The sequence below is a fragment of the Triturus cristatus genome, chromosome 12, assembly GCF_964204655.1.
Source record: "Triturus cristatus chromosome 12, aTriCri1.1, whole genome shotgun sequence".
NCBI classification, from domain to species: domain Eukaryota; kingdom Metazoa; phylum Chordata; class Amphibia; order Caudata; family Salamandridae; genus Triturus; species Triturus cristatus.
In genome coordinates this window covers 617,093,522-617,107,663 of record NC_140595.1, presented here as the reverse complement: position 1 = coordinate 617,107,663, position 14,142 = coordinate 617,093,522, and the positions used below count along the sequence as shown (strand labels likewise).

The 14,142-nt window shown below is 45.6% G+C and overlaps 1 protein-coding gene across 3 annotated transcripts in view; it reads right to left on the bottom strand.

The window, feature by feature from the left end:
* Positions 1-14,142, bottom strand: part of ANKRD11 (ankyrin repeat domain 11) — a 1,275,279-nt gene that overhangs the window by 516,851 nt on the left and 744,286 nt on the right. For all 3 annotated transcript variants that reach the window (XM_085639477.1, XM_085639476.1, XM_085639475.1), the window contains one exon: positions 5,025-5,163. In XM_085639477.1, the coding sequence (XP_085495603.1) occupies positions 5,025-5,163 (139 nt within the window). The remainder of the gene's footprint in view (positions 1-5,024; positions 5,164-14,142) is intronic.

Below are 14,142 nucleotides of genomic sequence, written 5' to 3'. Positions count from 1 at the left end.
AATGAGGTTCTGCATTTTGATTGGTGAGCTTTTCCCAGACTTCGGTCTTCACAGGCAGCTAACCCACATGTGCATGTTGTCTTTTGGTGGAAATCATTAGAAAGCTCCCATCCTCTTCATTGGTACTGGATAGTGACGCTGAAGAACCGTTGTGTGACTAACTTGACGATAATGGAGTTTGCTTGGTCTCCATTTGCATAGTTGATGTTGCTTTTTATAAAAAAACAAGAACTAACGGCGGACTCCAAGTGCCGCACCTCTTTGCTGTGTTCCCATAAGGTATAAATAATAATAATATTGTAGTAGGTGTGCACAAAATGCTCCTGCATCCGCCGTTAAGGGACACAAACTGCCAAGCAGAAAAACAAAATTTGAAAATAATTGGAGCAGTGCACTACCAAATTGTTCAGTTAAAGTCACACCAAGTGGTCAGTATTCTTTCCATAGAAATAGTCTTTATTGTAGTTATCCAACAGAAATGTGAAGACAGTCTCAGCCAACGCGTTTCGTTCAAAGAATTTAACTTCGTCAGGGCATGCTTGAGAATAAATCTTAACTCCACCGTCGGGCCACTATCTGTATTGTTGAGAGTCAGTCTCTAGAGGAGCCAATAACGCGAATGTGGTGTTTCCATATCATTTCATTATATTTGGCATGTCTAAGGTAAACGCAAATGCCTCCTTGATAAGGGAAGAGTAATGAATTCTGGAGCCTGTAACGGTACATGCTCCTTCCTCAAACCACCACCGGGTATTTGTTTAAGGTCGCTCCCTACTCGCTATATGTTCAGGGCACAGCGCAGCATCGGTCGTCAACCTCACCGGCAGTACTGGCGAGCAATTTGAAAATGCTCCTCTGAGGGGTCTCCGATTGCTTCTGCAGCCATGCATGGGCTGGAGCGGGGCTTTCACTCCAACTTGTGCAGGTCTCAGACTGCTTTACATTGATTCTGGCACACCTGGCAAGCAGAAGTAGTTTAAAGTACCCGTGCAAACTTTCAGCGAGAGCAGTCTTGTTTTTCTTGGGCACATATACCCTACTCATCACCCGATGTAGCTTCTTCTGCAGCCCTGGAGCATGCAAACAGATTACGACACACACAGGAGCTGCGGTTGTGCTTATCTTTATTCAACAGGATTCATTCATGCTCTGCTTATTAAGCCATACTTTCCGAACCACATCCTAACACCTCCCCAGCATTTCACATAGTTTCTGTTCAGAGTCCGCTCAGAACCACCAGGGTCCTTGTGTGTGTCGCATCAATATGCTACACAGTCCCATTTGATCATGAACTTAGCTGCATCTCTCCCATCAGCAACAGCTTGGAAAAGTATAGTTCGGGCCTCCGCCGGAACTATAGGCTGCATCTCTGCCACTGAATCCCATAGAGCATAACAGTCCAAATGGCACGCAGTGTTCACGGACCACAATGACATGCTGGTGGTAAAAAATATTTCTTTCCTAAGGTATCCAGCCTCTTGTATACCCCATCTAGTAGGGCATGCAACAGGCATAGCACTGTCACATGGTTGCTAGAGTCACTGTCAGAATCTTGAAGTTAGCATGAGCCCCATAGCCATGATGCTGCTTTTGCGCACGCCACTACATATTTTTATTTTTTACAAAGCTCTGTTTACACCTTTCACATGAGAATGCTCTGCTGTGATTGTTCTCTAACTGTTCCTGGAGCTTAGTCTGAACATTGTGAGCAAGGTCGACAAACACTGAATCTTGTTATTATGTTCAGGTCAAGCCCTAGCACTTAGACAAAACAGACCAAAGCAGCTGTTTTTGCTGGAAGCTCGTACTTTGATATTATGGGGATACTTGTTTAGGTGGCAAACACTTGGAGAGGGACCTTTCCAGGGAGACGAGCAACACGCACCTGTGATGTAGAAATACGATCTATGGCCTGAGGTATAAGGTCTGCTGACAAACCCCAGGGAGCTTCTATTATATAATAATACTTCTGCTTACCAAGTGGAGGGTGATTAGGCCTTATAGTCTGCTATCCACGGTCTTTATAAAATGACATCTCCCTTTATGATATATGGCCTTGCTTCAATGCTACCGGTATTGATATTTTGCATTTTGCATACATATTTTAAACTATCTTCATGTCTTTGTCAGATCTTTTTGTGGACGAGTACGAGAGTGAGCGCGAAAAGGTGTTTTTTACCGCGATTCCTGAGAGATACAGGAGGGTTGTGCTCTGGGTTATCTAATCATTGGCTTCTCAGTTTGTGAGCAGGAGAGCGAGTGAGACACTATAGCTAGTCGGTCCTGGGCTTGTGGGTACTAAGGCGGCAGGAAGGCTTAGCCCCTATAGACGAGGTCCCATTTTCCCACGCATAGTTCTGTGTATGTATCAACAGCACGGAAGTAGAAGCTCTCCAGGGTAGGGTGTTGGGACCCCCTGGGGTGGTGCTGGCAGGCAATCGTCCTGTTCACAGGAGCCCTTGTGCGGGCTTGGACCAATTCCCAAGAAGGACGCCTGTGAGTGCTTCATTAAATGGGAGAAACTGTTTTGAGGGGGGGGGGGGGGGGACTGCTGTCTGTGAAGACGTTAGTCTTGACTGCCACTGAGGGCAGGCAAGGTCCAGGACCTCAGCCATGCACCCCACCATAGCTAATGACACCCCCTTCTCTGCAGCGACGGTAGGAGGAGAAAGCATGTCAGTATTTGGGGGAAGTGCCCAGTCACTGGCCACAGCCATGTATGTCCTCACACCAGTCCACGTTGGTAGTTTCAAGTGGGATTTGGTAGGAATTCTGTAACTTTAAAATGTCTGGATATTTATTACATCCTGAATGGTAGACATTTGCTTATTGACCTCACTGTATCTTGCATTTTTAACTTGCATGGTTGATCATCTCGGGATGATACACAGGTTGTAACAGAGAATGGACTTCAGAAACTAAGTTTTGAACGCCTGCTCCTCTTCCTCTACTAGAGAGAGCAAGTGATAAAGATCAGCACGCACACCTCGAGATCCTAACACGTTATTGGATTTTTCCCAAGGGTCCTTAATTTCCATGACCTTGTTTAAGGTTTGAATTGAACCAGGAAGTATATAGCTAGCGGATTAGAGGGTCATTATTGATCAATATGCAGGCGAGACACAATTACACCTAAGGACACCATCGGGAGGTCAGCAGAGCCACAGGCACAAGGATTCACTCCTGCAAAACAATTGAAGCCATTAAGCAATCATTTTGTGGAATAGCCACTGACCTAAAGAACTCTTCCCCCAAACACAACCTAACCATCTTTATTTCCACAAATGTAAAGCACATTTTCGACACGCACCTAAACCAACTAAATACCTAAAAAAAGTTTCAATATTGAGAAGCTAGACTCTACTCTTCTTCAGGAAAGGAGCTGCAACTTGCTGTGCGCTACTCACCAAAAACGCTATTTCACCCCATCCTAGAGCCTCTCAGTCTTAGTTCTACATATTTAATCTCAATTTTTCTACATTCAATTAAAGAGCAAAAATACCACCAATTGAAGTTTGAGTAATAGAAAAATCTTAAACAAAAATGTTTTGATGTCAGCAAAAAGAAATACATCTATAACAAATCACATAGAAGAAAAATATGAGTACATACATTATGTCAAGGATGTCAGGAAATAATAAAAAGAAGGAATCTCTGTGAATTTTTAAATAGTGTATCTTCATGTGCTAGTGTTGGCTTTACTAAGTAGGGCACAAGTCCAACCCATAGTTTGCTATACGTGAAGTGGGTTATTTACAGTGCCTGGACTGATGGCTCTCGTTCATTCAGCCAGGAAATCATCCCCGAGAAGTCAGCATACAAGGGTTTCTTAGGTACATGCATTCTTTACTGCTGCATTAAGCAACGCTGTTCCTACTGAGCCAGAATATGAAGAAATTGAATTAAAACCGGTTAGACTGATGAGTTTAGGAAATGTATATTGAAAACTTGCCGAAAAGTTCCTGGTGGGGTTCTGCTGGTAAATAAAATCCACAGAGAAGAGATTCTAGTCTGTACCACAATGCCACTTCCCTAAGATCCTCAAACAGGAAAAGGATGAGGAACAATTTTTTGAAACGCTTAAGCCCACATTTCTGTTTCCCAGAACTGTTAAAAGCAGATCTTGGAATTACTCATAGTGGCCATCAATTTACATACCTCTAAAGAATGAAAGCAGAGTTGGATTTGCATTTAACTAGTAGAACAAAACAGGTCATTACCTCATTAAGCCATCTTGCTGTAACAATGTATGCATGGAACCGGACAGTTATGTGCACTGCATGCAAAGTAAAGAGTCTTGCTACTGCGCTGATTATAGTAGAGAAATGACAGTTCATAAATCTACCAAAACGATACAATACAAATTTGTATAGAACTCCGTTATAACTACATTCACGAAAAGTGTCTTATGTGATATTGATAAAATCCTCAAAAGATTTGGACAGGTTTAAAGAGAAACATTTTGCCCACAAGCCATCATAGTAAACCATATGTTATTAGCATTAAGTCACATTCCTGCATAGAAAAAACATTTTTAGGACATGGGCAACTGTCTAGCCACACAACTGACACCTTCCCTAAAAAGCCCCATGTTGAGGAATAGCAGGGTGATAATACTTTAGAGGGAAACGTGGAATTTGGAATAATGTCCAGGCATAGCTTCAATAATAAAATCATTACACCACTGTTCTTTATCCCTCCTGAGCTTGACCCTAAATTCACAGCTTCTTTGAAACCAACAAATAAGCACCATATAAAATGTAGAATGACCGGGGTTAACAGGGCCCCAGGAGCGTGGCAATGCCTCTTAAAATGTTTGCGCAGCAAAATGATTTAACAATTGGGTATGGCAACAGCCATTCAAATATTTTCACGTTCATCACATTAGTAATGAAAATTAGATAGAGGATTGTCCACTAACGCGTGTACATATAGGACTTCACATTAGGAAGATTGGCGTTTTACAGGGAACGATTGGGCGCACTAGAAAGGATGGGAAGCACTGTCCACTCATTTTCAGTTACCTGTATCCGAATCTTTCTGCTCTCCATTTGCTCCAACAGTGAAAGGTAATTTTCTCTTTGTTGCTTTTTCCTTCACCTCCTTGCCGGCATCATTTCTGTCCAACTTCGGAGTTTTGTTCAGGGAAACTTTATCTTTATCCTGTGAAAATTGAATAGAAGAAACACTTAAGATACATTGATGTTGACTGATTTGTTAAAACGCAAATTTATGAACGCAAAATGTAAAGGTTGTCCTCAAACAGGAGCTAAACTGTTAAAGATTGAGAAGGATGCTACAGTAAGACAGTACAGATAATCAGAGAAGGGAGCATTACAAGGGCTCATTGTTTTCTTCAAATTCTCATCCATGCTGGCTCCCACCATCTTGGATACACACCAAGCATCACACTCTTCTTTGAGAAGAGAAGATGGAAAGAATTCTTTGAAAATAAGCCATATTCCACAGGACCTCAATGCTACAACTTGGAATTAGTGCTTGATTCAGACAAGTGCTCCGCTGCCTTTTGAGTGGGGGTGTGCTATATCAATGGCTACATACATACAGTGAAGATTTGTAGAGGAACCGAATGATGTTAAATGATAATGTTACTTACCCCGTAAGCATCTATTCATAGCGTGAAGTGCCATACATTCATATGCTTAGCATTGCCTTGCCATCTAGTGCTGGGAACAGACAAATATAAGTTGTTTTTCTTCGAAGAAGTCTGACTCACGAGGTATAGTGACTCCTCCTCCGGTGTGTATTGTGGATGTTGCTCGGCTCCTCTTTTGGATTGTTTTTGGCTCATCGGGGGGAGTGTTAGAAAAGGAGCAATATAGTGAGAGAAACGTGTCTAAGTGCGAGTGTGGAATTTACTGTGTTAGATGGAGAAGTTACTTACCATTGGGTAATGCCTTAGAGCTGCAGATATCTTACCTTTGAATTTTTAAAGTGTTCAAGTGGATCTGTAAGATTTTTCTTTAAGCAATACCCCTGGCATGTGCCGGCTCCGAGTGACGACGTTGGTGCCATTGTGACGACCGTGTCACCTATATAGGTGGCACCTCAACGTGCTGTCAGTTACTTTACATGACTCAAGCGGAGAGCCATGAAGTGCACCGATATTGGTTTGTTTTGAACAACTAGGTCCCTGAAAGGGAACAGCCCTGACTCTAAAAACCTATCCACAATTTAGATAGGTAGGGTAGGACGGTATGGAATTGTAAGTAACTTGTTCATCTGATAGAGACATCTAGCCACAAATTCATTACCTCTGAATACCATTCCCGGCAGAGGGACTGTGGATAAGTTAGACTAGAAAGTCCTGCAGGACAGAGCGGCCAAAAAGGCCGTCCCTACGGACTTGACTGTCTAGGCAGTACTGCTTGGCAAACGTGTGCAGCGATGCCCACGTTGCTGCCGGAAAAATGACAAGGACTGTAACTCCATGTTTCAACACCATGGTCGCAGCCTTAGCTCTGGTGGAATGTTTCCTTAAGCCTTCAGGAGGCTGCTTTATTTTAGTCAGAGAGTAGCACATTTTGATTCAGAGGAAGACCCATCGCAAGATATTCTTCTTATGCACCGCACAACCTTTCTTTGAGCCAACATACCCCACGAAGAGTTGGTCGTCCCCTCTGAAGTCTTTAGTGTGGTCAAAGTAGAACTGCTACGCTCTTTTTGGGTCCAAGCAGTGGAGTCGCTCCTCTTCTTTAGAGGGGTGCAGAGGATTGTAGAAAGTTGGCAGGGTGGCAGATAGCCCCACGTGGAATGGTGTTACCACTTACGAAAAGAAAGAGACCCTAGTGCAAAGCACCAACTTATTAGGGAAGATGGTCAGGCAAGGAGGCTAGGATGACAGTGTGCAATTCGCTCACCCTCTTGGCAGATGTAACTGCCACTAAAAATGCTGTTTTGATAGTAAGCAGCTGGAGGGGGCAATTATGCGGAGACTTAAATGGAGAGCACATAAGGAAGCGGAGAACCACATTAAGGTCCCACTGAGGCATAAAGAAAGTAGAAGCTGTGAAAATATGTACAAGTCCCTTGAGAAATCTATTTACAATGGGAGATTTGAATAAAGAGGGTTGGTCTAGCAGCCTGAGGAAGGCAGACAGGGCCAAAAGGTATCCTTTGAGAGTGCCCAGGGCAGAGCCCTGCATGACAAGGGTCAAAATAAAAAGCAAAACATGAGAAAGGGAAGCAGAAAGAGGATAAATAGACCTTTCTGTACAATATTTTACTAAATTTGTGCCACCGGCAGGCATACACCATTTTGGTAAAGGGACACCTGGTTGCCGAAATAACTTTACAGACTTCGGGAGTTAGGTTGAATGCTATCAACTGCCACCACTTACGCAAAAAGGCGTAGTGGACCGGTTCGGGTGTAAGACCTTCCCCTGCTGCTGCGACAGAAGATCCTCCCAAAGGGGCAGCCTGATCAAAGGATCAATGCTCAATTGGAGAAGCTCGGAATACCAGACTGCCGGTGCCCAGTCCTGAGCCACAAGAAGAACTTGGGTTCGGTCGCTCCTGATCTTCTTGAGGACTTTAGCCAGAAGTGGTATTGGCGGAAAGCTGTATAGGAGGCCTGAGCTCCATTCGAGATGGAGTCTGTCTCCGAGCGAGTGCCGCCTTGGCAACTCAAGCTAGCAAAACTGTGGACATTGCGAGTTCTCAGCAAAGGCCAACAGATCTAACCAATGCTGTACCCACTGTTGAAAGAGGCTTTGTGCTACTTTCAGATGGAGACGCCATTGATGATTCGCTAGGCATCGACGCCAGAGTTAATCCGCACTGGTGTTAAGAGAACCTGCCAGGTGTTGAACCACCAGGGCGTCGTGCTGTTCCAGCCATGCCCAGAGATGCAGGGTCTCCTGAGAAAGGCTCCACGACCCCACCTGCCCGGTTTGTTGCAGAACCACATGGCGGTGGTGTTGTCCGTGAACATTTGAACCAGCTTTCCCTTGATTGAAGGAAGAAAGGCTTTCAATGCCAAGCAAACTGCTCAGAGCACCAGCAAGTTGATGTGGAGTCTGGATTTTGCTGAGACTACAGTCCTCGGTTTTCCACCTCTCCCATATGGCCGCCCCATCCTGAAGTGACATCTGTCACTACTGTGTGGTCTGGTTGAGGAAGGGAGAGGGATCTGCCTCTGACCCAATCGTGGTTGTTTAGCCACCACTGCAGGTCCTGTGCAGTTCTCTCCAAGATCTGGACCATTTTGGAGAGATTCCCCTGATGCTATGTCCACTGGCACTTCAGATCCCACTGCAGAGTCTGCATGTGTCATCTGGAGTGTGTCACTAGCAGGATGCAGGAGGCCATGAGGCTCAACAGCTTCAGAATAATTCTCACCAGAATCTAGGATAAATGCTTAAACATCGGTATCATGGTCGGAGTATCTTGGACTCGCCGCTAGGGAGAATAGGCCCGAAACTGCACAGTGTCCAGAACAGCTCTAATGAAAGGGAGCGTCTGAGAGGGAATCGGGTGTGACTTTGGCACATTGATAGTGAACCCTCAGCAAATGCAGGAGGTTCGAGCAGCCGGGAGGCGGAGAGGACAGCCTGGGGCGAGATCGACTTCAATAGTCAGTCATCGAGATAGGGGAAAACTGGCACCCCCAATCTACGCAGATAAGCTGCAACCACCGCCATCAACTCGGTGAAGACCTGAAGGACGCTGGTGAGGCCAAAGGAAAGCACGATGAAATGAAAGTGCTAGTGGCCTACTGTAAACCACAGGTAGTGTCGATGAGAGACGGGAATGTGAAAATAGATGGTCTGGAAGTCCAACGCTACCATCCAGTCTCCTGGGTCCAGAGCAGATAAGGTCTGAGCTAGAGTAAGCATCTTAAACTTTTCCTTTTTGAGGAAGTAGTTGAGGGCTCGCAGATCTAGGATAGGCCGTAGACCCTTTTCCTCCTCCAGGACCAGAAAGTAGAGGAAATAACAACCATAGCCTACTTCTGGTGCCGGAATCCTCACTATTGCTCCATTGGCCAAGAGTCATCACTTCCTCTTGAAGCAAAGTCAGGTGATCCTTAGTCAGCCAGACGTAAGAGTGAGGCATGGAGGGAGGGGTAGTCTCGAAGGGGAGGGAGTTCCCCTTTGGACTATCTGGAGGACCCACCTGTTCAAGGTGATGTTTTGCCAGTGGTGAAGGTGATGGCTGTTCCTTCCTCTAAATGGCTGTGCATGATCTTGAGAGGCTGACCATACCTTTGGCCACCTGACCCACTTTGGGCCGGAATGAGCCACCCCCACGACCGCACAGAGGCTTGTGCACCTTGTGGCTAAGTTACGGCTAGCGCGGCAGAAAGCCCCTTCCGCAGCCACAAAAAGGGAGAAAAGCCACTGAAAATGCCTAAGGAGATGGCCGTAGCTCACAAGTTCTTAAAGTGCTCCAGCGCCAGGTCTGCCTTGTCCACGAAGAGATGAGTACCATCAAAAGGCATGACCATAAGAGGGGCCTGAACATCCCTTAAATAAAAAAAAACAGAAGTCCTCAACCAGGCGTGGCGTTGAAGAGTCACCATCGATAATATTGATCTGCTTAGCATGTAGGTCGTGTCGAGACCACAATGAATGGCGAACTTTTCCGCATCCGTCCAGTCTGATACTGCTTGGGAGAGGATGGCCTGAGCCTCTTCTGGGACCTGTGGCAGCACTTGTGCAACAGTTTCCCACAAAGTGTGAGAGTAATAGCCCAATAAACATGTGGTGTTCACCGGCCGCAATGCAAGTCTGGTGGAAGAAAAATATTTCTTGGCCCAACTATCCAGCCCCTTGGATTCACTATTCGGGGTTGTACAAGGGAATGCACTACGGGAGGTGGAGGCCTGGACCACCAAGCTCTCGGGGGTAGATGGGTTGGTGAGGAAATTTGGGTAACACTGAACAGCGATGGTAGCAGGCTTTTGTCGTATTCAAAGGACACCCTGTGCTGGGCTTGGACCAGGTTCCCAGTAGGAAATCAGTTAAGGCCTCATTGAAAGGCTGCAAGGATTTCGAGGAGGAGACACCAGGCTGCAGGACCTCCGTCAAGATGTTAGTCTTGACCGCCACTGAAAGGAGCTGAAGGTCCAGAACCTCTGCTGCTCTTCGCACCACCATAGCATATAATATTTTCTCATCCATAGCCACGGCAGGGGGAGAATGCAGGCCGGAATCTGGAAAGGTAGCCAGCCGCTGGCCTCTCACAATTACGTATAATAGACCATTTCATGAGGCTGGCCTTGTAAAGGGTCCAGTGACTCCTCACAATCTTCCTCCATTTCTAGCCCTTCAGAATAGGGTGAGGAAGCGACCTACAACCTAGGGTGTACTGTCAGCACTGACCTGGCTCCGTGTAATCAGGGATAAGAACGGTATACATATCCAAGTGAAACTTAGGCAATGGACTTTAGCAAAAAAGCACCTCACAACTGTGCTGTAATCTTATTAGGTGAATAGTTTGTGCACTCTTTTCAGCACCCGTTGCCTTTTGGTACCACTGTTAACAGATCCCAAAAATACTTTACATATAGAGCAGTGCACTTGAACAAAAAACTTATTCAGTCTTTTAAATATTTTTCAGTCCTTTATTTTCAATTTCAAATGAAGTTTCATGAAGAAGCAGCCAAAGCAGCCAACGCGTTTCGTTCAATTCGGCACATTGCCAAGAGAACAACTTCAGGGCTTTTCAAATTACACACATCGATTTAATAGTCCTTTGCGTTAGTTCAAATACCGGGTCCAATAATCAAACGCCCGAAATCTATCATCAAATCTGTGTCAAGTCAAATCAATATGTAACAGTAGTTTATAGAAGGTCAAAAGGATAAATGCCTTCAATCCCCAGTTGGGTGATCTTTGCCTTAATAAGCGGTCAAATACGCTGTCTTGCCGACACAAACCATGGGTAGAGAAACGGTAGGGATAAGAACGGGGCTGACGCTGCTGGTGGGTGTTGTCAGGAGTCTTGGTGAGGGATCGGTGCCGAGGAAGGTCACAGTGGTATGACCGGCATATGTACTGAGTCATCACCTGATCCTTGGGGAAGACATCAGCGCCAGGGCCAGAGCTGCCGGTGTGGAACCCGATGGATCCCACCTCTGAGGCTGCAGGGCCCGAAAGCGCGCCGGCAGTGTCAGGCCACCCATATACGAGACACATGGATCATAAAATTACTTGAGCTGGGCTGGGGTCGCTCTGGCTTCCGGGCAAGCTGGGAAGCGCAGAACCAACCCACGTACAGGTTCTGAGGAATGAGGCCTAGAACGCCGAGACTACGTCGCATCAGCCCACGTATGGGGAGAAGTCGGAACATGCTTCAACTTTTTTTTTTTGTACTCCTTACCTTACCGACTAGACTACTTCAAGTGGGAGGACAAAGACTTGTGAATCTGGAAGCGGTGCCCGGAACTTCCTCTCAACCAGGACCGATAACTAGACTTCTGGGGGGAAAGAGGTGGTGCCGAGCGCCAGGCCGCAAGCAGCTTTAGGGAGGGCTCCCTCAGTTTTCGGAGTCAATGCCCGGCAGTCTGAGCACGACTTCGAAGTCGTAGTTGCGCACCAAAGACAAGCCAGGTGTGGGTACGTCATCTACATGGCGTGGTGACAGGAGCCGTACAGCTTGAAGCCAGAAGTAGTCTTTGACATAAGGAAAACCTACATTGAAAAAGAAGGGGGGGAGGGGGGGGGGGACAAAAGAATGAAAAAAGACTAAAAAAACTGAGAGGGTAGCTCTTCATGTTCTAGGCAGGGTGGCACGCAAAGTAAACAGATGTCAATGTGCCGAGGTAGCGCCTATATAGGTGACGCAGATGTCAATGGTGCGGACGGCACCACTGTCCCATGGAGCCGGCTGACGCCACCTACTGGCGCACAGGGGTATTGCTCGAAGAAAAATCTTCCTGATCCAGTCTGACGCCTGGGAAATTCAAAGGCAAGGAATCTGCAGCTGGATGTCTATCAGATATATTAGGAAATACTGCAACCAAAAGCTTCCAGGGAGGAGGGTGGGTGCATTTAATTCTACGGCACTACACGCTACAAACAGATGCTTACAGGGTAAACATTCAATTCGTAGCATGTGTTGGCCGTAGATACATATACTCAGCATTGAATGTAAAGCAGCGCTTCCCTTTGTGATGGCTAGCGACTCGTTTAAGTACTCATTTGAAATAGTGTTTTGAGTACAGCTTGACCCACTCTTGGTTGGTGATCAGTAAAGAAATCAACACAGTAGTGTTTTGTGAATGTATGTGTTATTCCATGCTGCTCCTCGGTAAATATCCTCTATAGTGATATTTCCTATACAAGCCATAGTGGCTTACTGTTTACATATAGAATTAGCCTCTGGTGGCACTAAGATTTCTTTATAACAGTTAATGTATCCAACTATTCATCAAGCAATTCCTGCCTTGGATAGGGGTACCCCCTGGTGAGGCTTGGTGAAGGCAATAAAATCATTGTGTTTTCCTAAAAGATTTGGTTCTATCAATGTAGAACATGATAGCCCTTTTTACATCTAATGTGTGCAGGGCTCTCTGCTACTGTGTTTGAGTTAGGAAAGAACACTGGTGGTTCTATTGTCTTACTTGTATGAAAGGCTGAGACCACCTTGGGTAGGAATTTAGGATTTATCTGTAGAACTAATTTGGCTGGGAAAATTTTAAAGAAAGATTCCTGCACAGTGACTGTAATTCACTTATCTTCCTGATACAAGCAATTGCCAATAGGAAGGTAACTTTCCATATTAGAAATTGGAGTGGACATGAATGAAGCGGTTTAAATGGCGGTCTCTTAAGCCTTGTAAGGACAATGTTTAGGTTCCAGGCTGGAACTGGTGGAGTGGAAGGTGGTTAACTAGAGTCCTTCCATTAATGCTTTGATTATTGGTATTTTTAACAGGGACATATGTTGCATGTTTTGCATATAGGCAGCTGGGGTTGCTAAGTGTATTCATTTTGCAGTGTAACCTGCTGTAGTTGTAGGCCTACGAGCTTGTTTAAGGATGTCCATACATACTTGTGGTAATTTCAGATGCCCAAATTCTGGGATTGCAGGAGCCAAATCACTAGATTTAGATGCCTGGGATGGAGATGCATTACCTTTCCTTGATCCAGCGTCAGTAGATGTGGCCAAACAGATAGTTTCTCGGGTGGCACTAGGGATAGTTGCAGTAGGGTTGTGAGCCATACCTGTCGTGCCCATGCTGGGGCTACCAAGATTAGTGTTAGAGATGTTTGAATTAACTTTTTTACCACACATGGAAATGAGTGGGAGAGGAGGAAAAGTGTTGGAAAATACTCCTGACCAATTCATCCATAGGGCATTGCCCTTGGATTGAGGGTGAGGGATCCCGGAGGAAAAGTTTTGGCATTTGGCATTGAGGTGAGTGGCAATAAAGTCCATATCTGGTGTTCCCCATATTTTGAGTTAGTGGTAGGTTGATCTCCAACTCGTGTACTTGCTGAGCATATACGCAAAGTCGTTGTCCACCACAGGTAGGTATTCTGCTATGAGGTGGATTTTGTGAGAGATTTCCCAGTGCCTGATGAGCTGTGATAGGAGGGATAGCTTTGATTTTTAAATATAATGCATTGCAGTCATATTGTCTGTGCGTATTAGTACTACCTCCTGGTGTAGGTGTTTGCAAAAAGCTTTGAGGGCTGGTTGAATTGCTAGAAGCCCTAGATGATTGATGTGTAGTTGTCTCTGATATACTGCCCATAAGCGGTGAACTCTGAGAGCCTGCATATGTGCTTCCCCACCACTGAAGGGATGAATCTGTGCTAATGCTGACTTGCGAAATAAGGGCTTTGAAGGGCCGACCTTGCAACAAGTTGTTTCTGTTCTACCACTGCAGGAGCGATGGGTCGCCAGCCATACCAACACTAAATCTTGTAGATGCCCCTCCACTTGCAGTGCGCAATGAAGGAGGCACATATATAGACGAGCATGTGGTACTATGGCTTGCTTGAAGACATCATAGCTAACAAGCCTATCACCACCTTTACTGCAAGATGAGCTTGTGGTTAAAAAAGAGGAAATGTTTGTGTTAACTTTTGCACTCTTTCGGGACTTGGATAGACTTTGGCTGTAACTGAGTTGAGTGCTGCACCTAGGAAGGGCTGAATCGGTAGTGGTT